At 39.0% G+C, this 17,190-nt stretch overlaps 1 protein-coding gene and 2 long non-coding RNA genes across 5 annotated transcripts in view; 1 reads left to right on the top strand and 2 right to left on the bottom strand.

Moving 5' to 3' along the window:
- LOC111244356 (28S rRNA (uridine-N(3))-methyltransferase) overlaps positions 1-5,082 on the bottom strand; it is a 7,872-nt gene extending 2,790 nt beyond the window's left edge. Inside the window, exons 1-7 of one of the 3 annotated variants that reach the window (XM_086979466.1) lie at positions 4,936-5,082; positions 4,144-4,431; positions 3,675-3,824; positions 3,109-3,270; positions 2,605-2,774; positions 1,356-1,506; positions 285-458 (exon numbers count right to left, since the gene is read on the bottom strand). In XM_086979466.1, the coding sequence (XP_086835592.1) occupies positions 285-458; positions 1,356-1,506; positions 2,605-2,774; positions 3,109-3,270; positions 3,675-3,824; positions 4,144-4,271 (935 nt within the window). In that variant the 5' untranslated portion in view covers positions 4,272-4,431; positions 4,936-5,082. Of the gene's footprint in view, positions 1-284; positions 459-1,355; positions 1,528-2,604; positions 2,775-3,108; positions 3,271-3,674; positions 3,825-4,143; positions 4,432-4,935 lie in introns of all 3 variants that reach the window. The other 2 variants (XM_022791368.2, XM_022791367.2) reach the window with 2 other exon arrangements.
- Positions 1-10,152, top strand: part of LOC147757444 (uncharacterized) — a 14,563-nt gene extending 4,411 nt beyond the window's left edge. Inside the window, exons 2-3 of the long non-coding RNA XR_015320541.1 lie at positions 5,014-5,128; positions 9,209-10,152. This is a non-coding gene — a long non-coding RNA (uncharacterized LOC147757444). The remainder of the gene's footprint in view (positions 1-5,013; positions 5,129-9,208) is intronic.
- Positions 7,365-17,190, bottom strand: part of LOC147757443 (uncharacterized) — a 55,422-nt gene continuing 45,596 nt past the window's right edge. The window contains exon 5 of the long non-coding RNA XR_015320542.1: positions 7,365-7,496. This is a non-coding gene — a long non-coding RNA (uncharacterized LOC147757443). The remainder of the gene's footprint in view (positions 7,497-17,190) is intronic.

Genomic DNA, 17,190 nt, shown 5'->3' with positions numbered 1-17,190 from the left:
TATAAACAATTATAGATGAGAGTCCTGTCATCTCCTCGCCGGTCTTTTCGGGGGAGAGGAAAATATTTTTCCTTCTGAACTCATTTCTATGAAAGCAAACTTAGCCGAGTTTCCCGAGTCTAGAACACTGAAGTATTTACCAACGAATACTTCTTTGCCAACGGCGCTTAATTCAAAAGTCACCCAGATTCGCTTATAACATCATGACATTTTCTAATCCAGGAAATATCAATGATAGAACTAGAAACTTAAAATACATGTTTTGCTTTTCCATTTCTCCATACCTATCAAAGATATGTTTTGGGTCACTCAGTTCACGGAGCTGAACGTCCTGCTCAAGGGCGTATTCCAGTCCCTTTGGTCCCCCAAACACGACGAGGGCGTGCCTAAACTTTCCTAATTCGATAACCGCTTCAATGCTATCGCCTCGTTCCGACGTCCCGATAGTCAAGTCATACCTGAAATTTGTTCGGCATAATTTTTGGGTGGTTAAAGGCTCTGTAATTTAAACGCGCTTACAAAAACACGTGTGTTTCCTCATAAACGGTGGTGATAAATCAAAGAGCTTGATATAACTGTCAAAGCTACAGGCAAGCTTGCAAAAAAATGAACCTTTTAATAACCTTTGTGGTTAATTCCCAATTAATTAGAGTAGGCTAAAATGAAACATGTTATGAAATCGATTTTGCGTCAAATTAAATAGGTGTTGGAAGGAATACAGCTAAGTATTTAAGTATTAGGACACATTTCCCACGTCCTACAGTTATGACGGCCGTTTAGGGCTCTTTATGAAAAAATTACACAGCTGGTAAATGAATGTAGTGTTGGAATAATTATCCTCGAATTACATGCGGCCCTATCCGCGGCAAACAATGGACGTTATTACATTAGCTGACGTAATTATCTGTTACAAGAGCTTTGCTTTTCTTTCGTGTTTTTGCCAGGCGACTGGTTGCTGGCAGACGGACAGGTGTTATGCTATAGGCTAAATTTTTTTTATCAGATTTCACAGATAAGCATATAGAAGGTTTAGGTTTAGTACCGCAGTCGTAACGGTATCGATCTTCGAAGCAATAAGATGCTCCATATGAAACGAGTTTATAAAGAGCACTGCGTGCTATTCTGTTAATTTATTTTAAACTACGATCAGAAACATTCATCAAATCATAATATTAATTTAACTGGATAATGTTAATCTGACTGCAAAAAAAAAAGAGAGTGAATTACAGCATTTCACGTGTGTGAGTTCACAAGTGCATAAAAAATACATGAAAACAGTTAAATCTATATTCTTTATTAAGTTTGAACCTGTATATAAAAATCGTAAGCCGAAAGCTCGTGGGTGGCTAACTTACCCTCGTTGATAGGGTGATTCTGCAATAGCACTAGACAAATTCATTGCCAGTCGAGTTTGGTAGCCCCAGTAAAGGCCCGCCTCTCGCCTTGGAGCATCTCGATCGACAAGGGTTTTGTCCTCCATTCGAACAGTCACGCGATATCCAGTTGCTAAGTCACATGGATTAATTTCTGCAGAATTATTTCAACATTAATAGGTCATAGCTTTCAGATAACATCTAATTCAAATTTGATGCTCCTTATAGCGGTCGTAAACCTGGTGAAGATTAAGTAATTGAAATACAGTGAAATTTACAGCTTTATAAGGTTTGAATTTACCTATTTATGTAGTATGTTCCGTAGCTATTTCTCGGTGCTAACCCACATATGATCTAACGTTGAGAGACAATATTGTAGTCGACGGATTTCTGGATCTTTTCTAAAGCCACTTATTCGTACTGTTACCTTCATTATGATCGATCAGATAGTTGCATATACTCATTCTATTATTAGATGCACCTGAGAGAGCTTTCAAACTTGAAAAACACGTTTATATCAAAAAGACTATTACAAACATGTCCACAAATGCCTTCCTAACAGAGTCTCGTATCTTAACATGAAGTTGCGTTTACATCTGCAAAGATCCCCCGTAACGCTCTCTAGACAACATAAAATCGAGTAACAACAAAAACACATAATATAATATAAAGGGCAACTATTTTAAATTATACTAAATTAAACAAAAGGAACCTAAAAAATAGTATTATTTTTTGTGATGCATTCCTGAAGAGAATGACTCGTTTGCTAAATACCATTGATCAAAATGGTGAAGCCGGTAAATTTACGTCGACAGGTCCACTTACTTTTTTCTCTCTCTATTCCGATCGTCCACGATAGAATTTAATTTTTCACAGAATCGACTGTGATGATAATTAATTATAAAGCTATAATCATTTTCCTTGGCTTTTGTTAATTTGCCGCGGTTGTCGCTTATACCGTTTTTCACGCATTATATATACAATTGTGTCGCAGTTTCAATTTAAAGAAATATGAACTAGAAATGGCGGTTAAGCTCGTTCTATGAAGTCTAAGCGGTAAATCACCTTAGCTACATATACTCGCGGCTAACTCGTTGCCCCAAATCAAGTGTTCAATAGAAACCACAGCGTCCAGTGTATAAACTTGATGCGCTTACGAAAAATTCTAAGCCAATGTAGGACTGGCATGAAAGCAATTTAGGCGAACCTTGCTATTTAGTAACATTCTTACTTGAATCTTCCTTTGTATTTAATTTAGAGTTCGTACCGTCCGACGCCTGAGCATTGGTTTTGATAGTTCGATCGATGCGAAGGCTTTGCTCGAGACCGATATTAACCCAAGCAGTAGATGGAGTTAGCCGCGTCACAACACCTTCCCTGTATGGCACTTTATCGTCCATCCTGTTAAGAGAAAACGATTATATGTGATATAGATAGGCGCTGGTTAGCAATACAATGCAAATTCATTTTTATCACGATACGTCGTAGTATCCGCTGACAGACCACCCTATATATGCGTTTAGCTTTAAAAAAAACTCAAGACGCGATCATGGTGTTACCCCTTCTAATTTGTTTTGAAATTTCAATACCAAATATGTTTGTATGAAAATAGTCTCTTCGGCGTACCTGCACATAGTAAAAAAAAACGTGCGTTTAGCGAATTTTTGCTATATCCCTTTCTAGCTAAGAGCATGCAAACGAGTACTCAAACATTATATATAAAAAAAAAACGTACCTAACGTGGTGCGTTGCATCCAACGGGGGGCATACTCCGACCGATTTGAGTTCAAGGCACATAGGAAAAAGAGCTTTGCGGAGATATTGAGGAGAGTCAAGGTACTCAAGGATTAATTTGAATAGGTTTGCATCTTTGGACACTGAGAATCCCGGGTTCTTACTGTGAGAAAAACACCGACGAAATCAAGTACGATCATCGGAATAGTATACTTAGATGCTAATTATTTTTATGAACTCACCCTTTTTTAAATATAACATTTAAAAACAAGTTTTTTTTTACCATCAAAAAGTGACTAAGACGAATATTAATTGTTAGTTTGTGAAAGATTTTTTTAGTATGTTAAGTTTTCACTTTATCTTTAAATACATAAAGAGAGTAGACTTGGCTATCGCATTAAATTACTTGATAGTAACAAATTTGTAACGAAAAGCATATTCATAAGGAAGGACATCTAGTTTAAAACTGATAATACCGAAGAGTCTCTTTACAAGCCTACTATTGGTATGGTAAAAATTGTCCTTGCTATTTACTCGTACGGCTTCACAGAACTTCCTGCAACTTACTAAGCATCATCAATGACGACTATTTCCGACATGCGAAAAATGGATGCCGCTCGTGCAAACTGCGCAATCACCCGGTGCTTTGCCCCTTCACCTTTAAGGCCCTCCAACACCGAAGCGCAGACGGCTATCGAGATCGTTCGTTTTTTTGCTCTGAAAGGTCCCATGGAATAACAGCAAAAGGAAGATAGCAAAAAAAAAAACGCCGAACATGGACAAATGATCTTATTTGAATTATGAATGGATAAGCTTTTGTTATTCATGAAAACGATTCACCTTAACCCAGCATCAAAGATAACTGTATAAAAGTTTACAGAAAGATAGACATACTGTGCAGACTGCTGTAGCCTAGAGCGACTAATGGGCAGTGAAATGAACCCCTTAGCAAACCATGAAAAATCATCAATAACACCTGTCTGCAAACATTGATTACTTCTCGTACATTAGTAGTACTATTTGCGTATGTCCTGACCTGCGAAGCGCCTGGAGGGCATCTGCTGATGGTTTTTCATGACAAGGTCGTTTACTAGAAGATCCAGATTCAGCATACCCACTATTGGCTAGATGTTGTTGTTGACGTTTTTTGCTGTTGTCAGCCATATTTGGAGCAAGTTAGAATAACCAGCTATTCATAGACAAGCTGTTAGATCTTCCACGCCGCTTGCACGCATGGTAAATACTATGACAAGCAGCTGGCGTTTTCATTGCCGCGCTAAACGAGGCCTGCGGCGCCAACGGGAATCGGCTGATTTCTCTGAACCTATCCACAGAATCAATTTGTTATCAAAATCAATTAACTAATCATGTCCGAAAGTCAGCGGTACTGGAAAAATATCTACAGCAATAATATTCAGTAAAATCTCTCGTATAACCTGTACATCGGTAGATATACTGTGCTTCAGGTATTAGATGCGTCAACAGTGTTCAAATAAGCTTATGCTTAAAGCATTCCGGCTTTTCCGAATTGTTGACGACACGGAAAGCCTGTTTTCAGTGTATTATCGTAATCATGTTTCTACTCACAGTATTATTGAAGAAGGAGGGCTTTAAGACTATATGATTAAGTATGATTTCCCCCTAGGTGCTTCCACTAGGTAGATTACAGTTTATAACTTGTAAGTGAAGCTTTTTTTGTTTCGTCGTGGAGTGTTACATTCAGGTGTAGTTCGGTGTTTATAACCGCTAATGAAGCTAAAAAAATACGAAGTTCAATTTTTGTACTCAGTAAATCTCTAGTCAGAACTAATTCCAACGGGAATCTTACCTGTGACTCAACGACGGAATATAGGTGCAAGTAAGCAAACATCTACCAAAATACGTAGAGTCTTGTTGTGATTTTCAGAAGGCCGATGATCAGCTGGGGCGCTGTCACGTGCCGCTGAATGCTACTGTCATGTCCAAACAACAAACTCCTCGCCCTTTAAAGCAACCCTTTCCAAAGTCGCCCTTTCAAACGAGTGAGTCCTTCACGTCTATTGATGTGAGAAACACGATCGTCTTTATTTACTGTTCTCTAATTTTTTCCCGGTTGTATTTAAGATCTGATACAGAATAGCATGCGTATATTTGGGGACTGACTGACAGGAAATACCGCGTTGGTTATAACGATAAACCGCCCCCAGCGACAGTCAGAAGCAAGGATAGTATGCACGTGCTAGAAGAATAACGAATACAGAGAAGAATTACGGTGATGCAAACACAGCATAATCTGCTCTTATCATAATTAAGTTGTTAAATGATTACCCCTAGAAGATACAGGCTAGAAAAAAAATACCTTTCATAAGCGTTGCACTATAACTAATTTAATCAGAAGAGCTGCCTTGCATTGGCAAAGAAGGCCACACGCAGTAGTAGTTGGAATTATGTCTAATTAAAATGACCCAAATTTCGAGTATATTCTAGACCAAGTACATTCTATTTTTTTTAAAAACATACTTTTCATGAGGGAACAGGCCGCCCGCCAGGCCACGGTCGCCTACTGCAGGTGAAATTGCTTGCCATGATTTTTGTATGTAATTCTTAGATACGGACAGAAGAATATTTAAACCAAAACATGTACTTGTACCTTTAGAATCTCTGAGTGAATTTCTTTTGCTGACAACTGGAATCCTTGTTACCAATATCTGTTAGTTTCTCATAATTTCTATCATAATTCGGGACATCTCAGACTTTGTTGACAAGAACAATTACCTATTTAGCCTTATAAAAAAAGCGTTTTTCAATTTTGTAGTTTATCAGGTGCTTCCATTTAATTTAAACGTACATTACATTCAATAGATTGTCCAGATATAACGAAGTTCAAAAGAAGTGCTGTCATAAAAAATAGCTAGCTCCTGTAAAAGATGTAAGAGGTATTTATATTATTACCACAATTGGTTATTATTCTTTGAGTATTTTGATATAATTTTCGTCAGGTGTGATAAGTAACACTTTGATAAGTGAGGTTAAATAGATAAAGAACTGAGCATCAACGTTATGGCGTAACAGCAGCAGACGCCTCGGACGCACTTTAAGAGACTCTCCGTATTCGTAATCTATGACCATTTGTTCTCTAAATGACCCTAGTTGATTATAGTTTCCAATGTGAATCCAATAAAAAGATGAAATAAAAGCGATATTGCAAAAATTAGAACATCAGTATATTTTGGGTGGAGACTAAAAGAACTGCGAAAGCAGAAATAAGATTGTTATTAATAATAAGGAACACGGCTGATATACAGAGCAAATACGCTTTTGAATCCCGTTTATTTTTTGATCTTAATTGCATTTCTTGTATACGAATGTTGACGATATTTCAGTCTGGAGAATTACTTAGCCTACGAGTTAAGCAGTACTATTCTATAGTAGAATTACATTGGTTTCACAGGCTTACGCTTTACATGGCCTCTGTGGTGTCAAACGTTGTTGATTTTTTTACCAGTGAAAGCCTTGAAGTCCTTGCAGCTGACGTCGACTTCTCAGAAAAGCTTGTTTCAAATCGACAAGTGCTTCTTCATTGCGCACGGTCCATCGTGTGGCTTCCTGGGGTGAAGAATTGGCGGCTGCATTAAATGCCTGAAGAACTTTGACGCGGTTAGCTACGAACTGAGCAAAAAGGTTCCAGATCGTATAGCCGGGTCGAGTTAACGAAGCGTCCGCAGCGATCGATGCATAGAAATAACTGTGCCAGATTTCAATAGAACTTTAGCTTTTCGCTCATAGCCATATATATATATATACAGGGTGATAGTGCATGCAAGTTTTTTTCTAGTTTAATTTTATGTGAGAGTGATGAGCTAATAATAAAATTATAGCTAATCCTAACAGTTAATTCGATTGTCGATACGGAATCCATTTAGTCCGTTATAGGTTTTTTGATATTTTTTTACAAATGATCTTACATTTATACGCATATTCTTGTTGTTCTTGGCTCTGGTTTCATACGTGTTTGTATTTGGTGATCGAATAAGCTTATATACTTAAAGTTATTATTTGTTTCGCCAGTATCGCAAACGCCAGAGCTCCAAATATTGATACCTGTGCACTATATTAGATACATGCAAAGTAGGTATTCAACTAGTTTCTTTGTAGTATATTAAGTGTTTACCCTGCTTTAACTTCAGACTTAGTTACAACTTTAAACTTTCAAAACTGCCTTTAGTTTCATTAAATTGCGAAGATAAAAATCATGATGAAATTACCGGAGCACTTGGTTGACAATTGCGGAATGCGTGAGATAGGTGCACACGAGTCCATTAACATCAATTGCTTTCAATTGACCTAGCGATGGCGGGGGTAGATTTTCGGCAATAGTTCGAACAGCTTCATCATTGTTGCAGATCCAGTCTAAAGGAGATGTGAGAATACACCGCATTTCTCATTGTTACGTGTTATCGAGTGGGTATACAGTACAAAGACAGCGTGTCATAGCGTGTACAATGACATCTTAAGTTTGCCACTTAAAAAATAAACAAAATCTCTTCAAAAATACTATTAGTTTATAATAGAGAACAGCAGTTTGCAGCCGAGCTTATTTATGGAAGACTTACAAAAATAGACACTACGTGAATGCGAATCGTTTAGGTAAAGCGTTTAGCCTTGACGGATTCAACTTTAATTCTGACAATATTGGAAAATCAACAGTCTTTTCAAAAGGAAAAAATCAACCACATCCAGTGGAAACACTGACACACCAGGTGAGAAGATGGCGTTATATATGGACGGCTAATGAGTGCCTCTTCAAGTGTTCTGCCACGGTAACCACGGACATGCGGCCATTGCTGGTTTATATTTCAGAGCTGATCAATAGTTGCCATGTTGTTTTATAGGCCTATTGGAAACATCCTGGACACATCCTCTTTTTTCTGGTGGAACAAGTTCTGATATTATACCAAATCGGTGATTCTAAAGGCCTGTTCACACATTTAAAAAGTCAAGTGGGTACAAAACCTGTTGTTTCGGATTATAAGAAAAGATAAACTGAACTTCTAGTAATTAGTTATTAGATGTTTAGTCTATGTTTGCTTTCCAACTTTTCTTTTTTCTCTATAGTTTCTCCAACGCAGCACAGAACAGTGAGTATTAGCAATATAATGTTTTCGAAGCACTCGAAGTAATCGGTGGAAAATACATCATGGTATGTTAAGCAAGTAGTTTTGTTAGATTAGGTGGCATCGCTGAAATAAGCTTCAGCGTAAATTTTTCTAGGAATTAAATGACAATCTTCGACGGCGTCTATAGAGATGAATGGCAAGCGTATCAGGTCCCAGAACGGAGACCCGAAGTGAAGTCCAGGCAGACGTATTGCATTGGTACAAAAAATACTATTTAAGCAGAGCCCTGTGTTACTGATAAAGCTAGATAACATGTGAATCAAAAACAATATGAAAGTGCTGGTGTAAATTTTCACCGGCCAGCTCTAATGAACGTTCTACCGACGTCCGATTCTAAGGGCGTCAAAAATTGCTTTAGGCGGTTGGTTTCCAGTGCAAAATGAAGTGTGCCTACTACGAATTCGAATGTCGATCACTCTTGTTTGTCGCTACATTTAGTACGCAAGCATGTAGGTGTAGTGCATGGTCACGGGAATCACGATGGACGTTGAGTCTCTGTAGTAAATCTGCTACTACCGCTACGCCTAAAATTGTGGTGAAGTAAAACTTCCAAGCCTCCGTCCACCGCAGATTTCCAAGGCAGTAGCTCACCACCCAAGTAGCATAACTGAACACGCTATAGAAGACTGTGTCCGACAGTCTTCTCTTCCACACTTCATGATAAGAACTATGGTAGTTCGTACTACGGCATTTAGCAACGTTACGTATTCTAACGTATAAAATGGACTTAAATCGAAAGTGCCATTTTTGATCTATGTAAAACAACGCAGATATTGTAAACAGAGATAATCAATAGTTTCTAATTAACTTTATAAATAAAGATAAGTATAGACTGCAAATACTTAACTTGAAGAAAATTGTAAAACTGTTCGGGCTCATCAGTTAGAAATAGATTCAATTAGAAATAATAAATCGAGTAACAGAATTATCGTTACGACCTTTTAGGTTAAACGACCGTTTTAGAGATACTCGGGAAACGGATGCATCATCGCTTGCGTAAACAAAAGTGCAAAGGTCCAAGCCTGCCTGCTAGCTTCAGAAATGTACGTGAGTGTTAGTCTTTTCAGTTGGCCCGTTACTTACTTTCGAAGGACATCAAATCGTGGCCGACGCGCATCCAGTTATGCAAGATTGACCTGATCGAACGATCAGGCTCATAGTCGCATAAGCCAGATGAGGCCACAGAGAAAAGGAGAACTCCTACAACAAATTTCATGTTGTCAGACAAGGCTGCTCGCTTCCGCGAGAATCACAAGTTTATATGCTCCTTGTTCTAGATAGTTTACATATATATTATTTTTGGTCTTAAGCTAGATCTCGTTTTCATGTCGGTACCCGCATATTTCAAAGCCGTGTTACTGCAATGGCTAACACGGTTTGGCATAATTAATTTACCTAGGCAGTGGTTTTGCCTAACAAAGGCACCTTGATCAATGGGAAGTTTCGTTTATTATTTATATGAAAAAACTCGTCAAAGATTAGTTAGTAACGAAAAGTTTTAGTCGTAATACTATTAACAGACCTGATGTATAAAATTGGAGTTGAAAATTAAGCGTGACGATCTTGTCGGAGAACAACGTCGAACTGTCAGAGTTCGACGTTGTACTCATTGGCCCACGCTAAATAGACCCCGGTCTATTGGGTCCGATCATGTGTGAGCATCACTACTCAAACCCTTTAGAGAAAAAGAAATGTATTAGTTATCCAGATAATATTAATGCAGTCTCGATAGATTATATTCTATCTTTCGACGGTTGTGTGTTTAATGTATAGGACCAAATGAATATATATTCAGAAATGTGAAAATAATGATATTGAAACGATAATCGAACAAAAGTAATGCACTCAACTAAACCGTAAGGGTTAATAAAAATGGTCCATTCATTTGATCTTTAAAATGTTATATTTTTTTTATTTAAAAAAAATCGGTAAATTATTTCTCATGTAATATAGAAGAGAAAAATAGATAAAACAAAATGTCTGATGCTTATAAAATGACATTCATCTATTGTCTACACTATAGACAGTGTAATTAAACGTTTTCGTCGATTATGTATCCGATAGGATGGCCTAATACTGGCGACAGAAGTTGCCTATGTTTGTCTGCATCTCTCGTAGTAATCTATAAAATATAAACCATAGTCCTACTTAATGACTGATATTGCGATAGCTACACCCTTTTCCTTAATGAAATGATACTACTACGCAAAGTGCTTCCAACCACTACTATTAACCGCCATGCCTGTTTGGGTTAAAGAGTATCAGGTCAGGCTTATTGTTTGTCGACAAGCGCAACCCGCTACCAGACGGTGTTTTGGTTCATACGCAATATCAATCCGATTCGTACCGGTGTTTTTTTTCTAACATTTGAGTTTCGCAGATAGACAAAGTGTCTATTTCAAAAATATTTTGAGTGTTTCATCAGAATTGCCTCAGATATCACCTCTGGTGACGACAAATAAATGAAACAATTTGTGTTTTACCGCAGAAATGTCAAGTTAAGTCATAGTTTACTAAGGAGCTACATTTAGTTGGCGCTTAGCTATATTCGGCAAGTTCTCTTAAATTACTAGAATTATGAGGATATTTTTAGCGTCCCGATGGCTGTACGATGGCCAAAATACAACAAATTGTTCAACTATATGATGAATACGCAACGAGTACTTTGAAGCGCTGTTGCAGGCCAAAGAAAATTTGAGAGGGCTTGATTGGCCTAGGATCCGTCTGTCTAGCCTGTTTTGCTCGTTCAAGCCATTTCTGATCTCTAATAGGGGATTCGTAAGTTCAGATCTCGTCCAGTATACGTCTTTACATTTTGACATTGCATAATAGGCCGTTAGAGCCACTGCAGTCAAAGTAATACCCCTCTGAAAACTCGAAATATCTGATGTCATAAGACGCCACTTGTAGGTAGCTTACGCTCAGAGCAGCTTACCAGTCGTAGGAAGACCAGTTTTCAGGGTGATGTTCGATTGAGCGTAAGGCATAGTGCACGGTCAGCGGGTGTCCTTTAGATAGATGCAAAGGGGGCCTAAGCTCTCTTTCGTGAGCTTGGATTTAACGGATAGAAGCAAGAAAACGTCTTGGTCGTTCTATAAATTTGCTTAAAACAAATTTTGTTTTCCCATACACGAAACGGTAATTGATTTATATTGAACATCAGCAACTATTAAGAAATCAACCTCTTAAATTTTCAAGACACCGACGAAACTTCTGCCAACTTCCTGCGCTAGCGTGGGGGGTCTAGCCAAGGTTTCCTAATTGTAGTACTGTCCACTGAATTCAAAACAAAAAGCTAGTCCCTGATCGTACATCGGTACTTGTTTCAATACCTCTTTGACCCCCCGAGGGATACAATATATACAACATAGTCATATAATAATGCACCATATACATGTAAATATGCTTTTACACTGTATTTCCAAAAATTCTCTATTGGTGCAAGAAGTCGCATAAATAAATTTTATCAGGCATTGTTATTCGCTAAACGCTAGAGCCGCACTACGATTGCAAGAAAATATTTTTTAAAATAAATTTATATAACATCTATATATTTTTTTTTATAATAATAAACAGTGAGGTGAGTCGAGTACAATTATACTATATGAAGCCATTTATTACAATCCAAAAGTTTGACAGACTACCTTAGTTTAAGGAGCCGTATCCCGCTACGGCTTGCAGCGCCTGACATTGTACTTATCAAAAGGAGCCTACTTAGGCTTCGCGTAACAGCCGGCTTTGCTTCCGCGGTCTTTTACACCTTGTGCCACCTGCTGTGAGCCACAGATTCCATCGTGGCGGATTTTAAACTAGCGTCTGCTCTGTGTGAATGGCTAAATCTAGAAATTCGGACAAAACAGTATATGTGATTCCTCCAATAATTTATACATAACAGACTGCTGATCCTTTCAAAGTTTCATGCAGTTATTACACGGTAACGATGCTTTGCAGGCATATGTTTCGTCTCAGGCAAAGTGAAATGTAGGCCTTCGTTTAGGACGTGCGGGACTCAAGACACTGTCACATTTTTCACATTGACTCATTGCATCGTCTAGAGTGATGTTGCAACACCTAAAGGATAACACTGCCGGCGTATCGATCGATGTCCGATTTTATAGCTCTTATGTCCTAGTAACTCAAAGAAGCTGGGCCCAAAATTGAAGAGCCCCTTTGCGAGCGAAGCAATTTTCGGTAGACGCTAGGCGCTGGTTTTATGGGCAAGTTTTTCGAATAAGTCTATCGAACTAGATATTCAATAGGTACAGACTAATAGCCATATTGGCAATTCTATTCTTCATCACATCCTATGCTAGATACCTGGTACGCCATAATTATAAGCCTTGTTTGTCATTAGCTATGTATACCTCATTTATGGAAATGTAGCCTGCAGATTGGAATAGTAGCAAATATAGAATATAAATAGGTATCTGTTTAAGTACGCTTTTATCAAAAAGTACACCTCGCTGTGCGAAATTCGAACCTGCATTGCTTGACCGTTTGCATCTATGAACTCAAGTACCGTCCGACTTTTCCAGGCCAGGATGCCACCTTAACCCTTAAAAAGATCAGATTCTTTAAGCACACCCTATTCCATCGTGTGACTAGATATTTAGGGCCAGGTTTTATAGACAAAAATATAAACAAAATTGAATAATACACTTTGCCTACGAATATAGCGTGCCCGATTATTGCACTACCTAATATCCCTTCGACCGCACACATTGTCAGCTGGACTAAACCAGTTTTCCTCTACTTCTCGAAGACTTCATTGTTCCACACGTTTCTCAAATTCAGCTTTTTAACCGACAGGCAATAGAATGAAGGTCTTATAACCGCAGCTTCTTGAGTTCAAAATGGGTCAGTGAGGGAAGAATTGTTTCTCGGCAGAGCCACTAGTAGAAAGTGATGGCCATAGTCTGGTTGGAAAGGTAAAGCTTGCTGGCACCGTTTAGCAAAGCGACAAGCACCAACCAGGGAATCGTATTTCTTTTGTGCGAGAGAAAAAAAACCTTACCATTGTAGCGTGAACGCGAAAAGCAGTTTTTCGAGAAAAAAATCAAAACCAACTTTACGGTGACCCCGTATCATTACGAAAACTTCCATGGCCCTCATCTTTGTTTTTTAGTAGCATTGGTCCGGTGAAAGTTGTGTTACTATTGTTATTGACACAGGCATGATATGTTAGCAGAGTAACCGCGTCGTCAATGAGAAGAGTTACAATAGCGGTGTCTATCATCCTATCGCCATCTGTCCAGGTAATAGTTAAATTCAATCTTCTTAATTTGAATAGTCGACTTTTTTAATCAGAGTCTGCTGTGTTTGACCAAAATCAACTGTATATTACATATAGTTAGCGAATGGCTCATAATGATCGTCGATCGAAACACCGCCTTTTGAAATGAGCGCCTACTTTAGGTGTCGTTATATCATATCATTGTAGATTATGTGTCCGTAAAAATCGTGGCTTCTACTCTCGAATGCTTCATGGGGATACTCGTAAACTGTGACTTGACTTCTCAAAAAGCTAGTCATGTTATTGCGTCATTTTTTTGAGCTCCCAGAGGAAGGGGAACAATAATTGTGTAGTTGTTCCTTGCCGTTAACCACTACTACATATTCCACGTCTAAACCGATATGTTACGCGGTTTAGAACAACATGACACACCGTACTAATGTAGTGAATTTTTAGAACCATCACGTCACAAAAGGCACAGTAACGTGCTTTTGTATTGCACGGTAGCATGTCGACTCACATATACGCAAACACCTCTCAAAGTCAGAACACCTGCAGGGTTCAATGCCTTGTTATTTCCTTACCTCAATTCCCACATGCTATAGTAACAATGTCTACCTGTAACGAGCCTGCTTGAGCAAGTGTTACGGCTACCTAGAACCAAATACGAGGACTCGGTATCGTTTGCTATCATTCGAACAGAATAAACCATGAGGCTCGTTCACGAACCAACGCGAACGCTATTGATTGCCTTCAATTGATCGAATAGCTCATGCTCACCTCTTGTCCTCGCTCACATACGAGGTCGTCCTTAGGGAAGTGCTACTAACTATAGCCCCTCTTCTGCCCTGAAAACCCATGAAGAACCTGATCGCGCCTACTTTTGCTAGGCTCCATCATTCGGATTAAACACGGCTGTCATATTCTCAAATGTAAAAAAAGGAATTGTAGACCGATTATGCGTGTCTGTCTCGTTTCTTGTTCCTACACACCTGATATTGCCGCTTTTGCTACTGCTGCTGCTGCTCTTGATGGTCAGTAGAGGTTAACGAATTCGTTCCGTCAGAACAGAGAAACCAAAAACGAATGCAAAAAGCAAGACCTGCGTGAGACTCGAAACAGGGAACTCGCAAAAAGCATCGTCAACGAGATGTGCAAAGGGAAATATCACTTATGCAAGAGCTTAGACGGGACGCGTGGTCACTTCCGGTTGGCGGCATCTACTTCCGCCGCACATTTGCCCGTAACATTGAAGAAACAGATATCTGAGTTTCACGTCTGATTTGCTAACACATTTAGTGTTAATTTTAATTAGATATAGCAGGTTGCAGCAAAAGGTAAAGTCTCTTAACTATAAATTAATATTGTTTGACATTAAATCGGAACCGACACCTTAAAGGACTATCGATGTTATTACAGCTTTTTTGTTGTGCGTTTTTTCCCCATCTCTAAAAACTAGCCACGCTGTGAATAATGGGCTAACTTCTTGCCGTTGCTTTTTTTTGCCGAACTAGCTTGACCAGATAATTTCTGAATAGATATTACTTTTTATATTTTTTAAACCCCGCCTTCTTCTTATATTTTGTACACGCGGGGACATACTATCGTCGATCGTTGAGTCTTCCCTTCCAGTTTTTTTCCGCATACACGAATATCGATAGCACTAGGATGCACCCGTAAAAAAAAGGGCTACACTTTAGACGCTGAAAAAATTGATAACCATGATAGGGGCGGCGGCATCCACACATTCGATCCGTTATTTGCTGTTAGCTTTTGAACACTTTGGTACAAAGGTGAGCACTCAAGCCCATTACCGCTGTTAAGGTAAGTTACACGATTGTCGTGCGGCTGCACGAAGCTTTCCCGTGCGATGGCTACGTGCAGAATTTCGCCATCTCAAAAGCCTAAACGACTAAACACTTTGGCATTAAATTATCTTGGGTATCTTAGGTTTTGTGAAGATTAACCTTTATAGCAGAAAGGCGCTGACAACTTTGTTGAAGGTACTGAAAAATATGGCTATTGCTACATGTTATCCCTAATTGCATGCCTTTTCGTTAACCAAGCAAAGGTAGAAATAGCAAGCATACAGAATAGGTAGACTGATGGGCTGGACTGAGGATTAAATCCTCTTTGTTCGCGGCTGCAAGCTGTTGCCTTTTAATTAAGCGGAACAGCATGGCTGCTGTTAACGGTGGCGACATCGGGGCAGTTACGGCGTTCCAGCCCGTTGAATCGGTAGGCGGAGACTATGCCAAGCGAGATCTCGCTGTCGTATTTGACTTTGTCTCGTTTTTTTTTTTGTGTCTGCTAGTTAGGCCCGCCGACGAGTGACGCCGGCATAGCTCTGCAAATAGGAGGAGACAGACTCTATAAAACTTGTTGGATTTTATTGGAAATGTGAAAATACGATGTCCGCCAAGCTTTAAAACCGAAGCCTCAACGATCCCATGTGTATGTCAGACTTTTACATGTTTATCTAATTCGACGAGAACAAAAATAATTAGCAATCAATAAACCTAAGACCGCACTGCAATATTTTTACCTTTCATGTTCATAAACATATGCTGAGCATATGCGTCTAGTACTGTGTAGGCGTGTTTCGCCTATATAGATTAACACTAATTGAACCGAATTACTTCGCTTGTGTTTCCTTTTCAGATTAGCTTAACGACATCAATGCGGCTCCTAATCTACTGAAACAAGGTCTAGCAGATTAAATAGAGAACTGCACAGAGGAATGATGCATCTTGATGTGATAAAAGATTTTAATATAACTCCCAGTATACATAGCACTCGGTGATTGCCTCACTGGCTCTAGGCTAGTATGCAGATTTCCTACGGTTCGACGATTGATCGCACGTACGAACAGAATATCAATAAGACAAGACCTGAAGATGAGCTGGCGCTGCAGAGATTTCGCTCGCATGTGCATATTGCGAACGGACACGCGCCTAAAAATACGAAACAGGAAACGAGTATCCTTTTTTTGATTCAGAAGGAAATATGAGACCCGGTTTTGTTCGATATATGTACAGAATTTGTTATTGCTAGGGAGCAGATATCCACGCCAGAATGTGTACGAGACATTTGGAGGCTTGACCGAGTTCCGGGGGGGGGAGAAATAGGGGAGACGAAGTGTGGAGAAGTGAAACAGGGGTCTTCACGACAAGCAAAAGGCATCATCATCTCTTTTTTTCAAGCGGCATTTCCTGTTTATGGGATGCGCAAAGGAGGAGCCGACCTAAGCGATAATGCTTAACGCTAAGCATGACTAACGCGGAAAAGAAACACTTGATAATGAAGAGGCGGACCTGATAGATAATAACAACAAAATTATGATTCTATTCATCGCGCCTTCAGTAGCCACAACAACTATACATAAAAGTGTCACGCAGAGCCGGCTCTTCGTACTTGTGGCCAAAATGTTAGAGAATTATGTATGAATGGCCGAGTACGCGGTTGTCGTTATTACTTTTCCGTAACAACAGGATTGTATCTTTACAGCTTTTGAAAGTAAGCTGAACACTGCTATCTCTAGTACAAACCCAACATGTAGGAACTGTCTGTTACTGTTGATTAGTATGCAAAATTGTTGCAAGGAAGCCTTGTTAATATGGTGCTGATTCAAGAGTACTGTCAGTTTCGTGATAGCGAAAGTCTTCTTTTTTAAATCGTTACTTCTAAAAAAGAA

This window comes from Varroa destructor, unplaced genomic scaffold (assembly GCF_002443255.2).
Source record: "Varroa destructor unplaced genomic scaffold, Vdes_3.0 BEIS01000002.1, whole genome shotgun sequence".
NCBI classification, from domain to species: domain Eukaryota; kingdom Metazoa; phylum Arthropoda; class Arachnida; order Mesostigmata; family Varroidae; genus Varroa; species Varroa destructor.
Note: the sequence above shows the minus strand (reverse complement) of the source record. Positions and strands in the feature narration are given on the sequence as shown.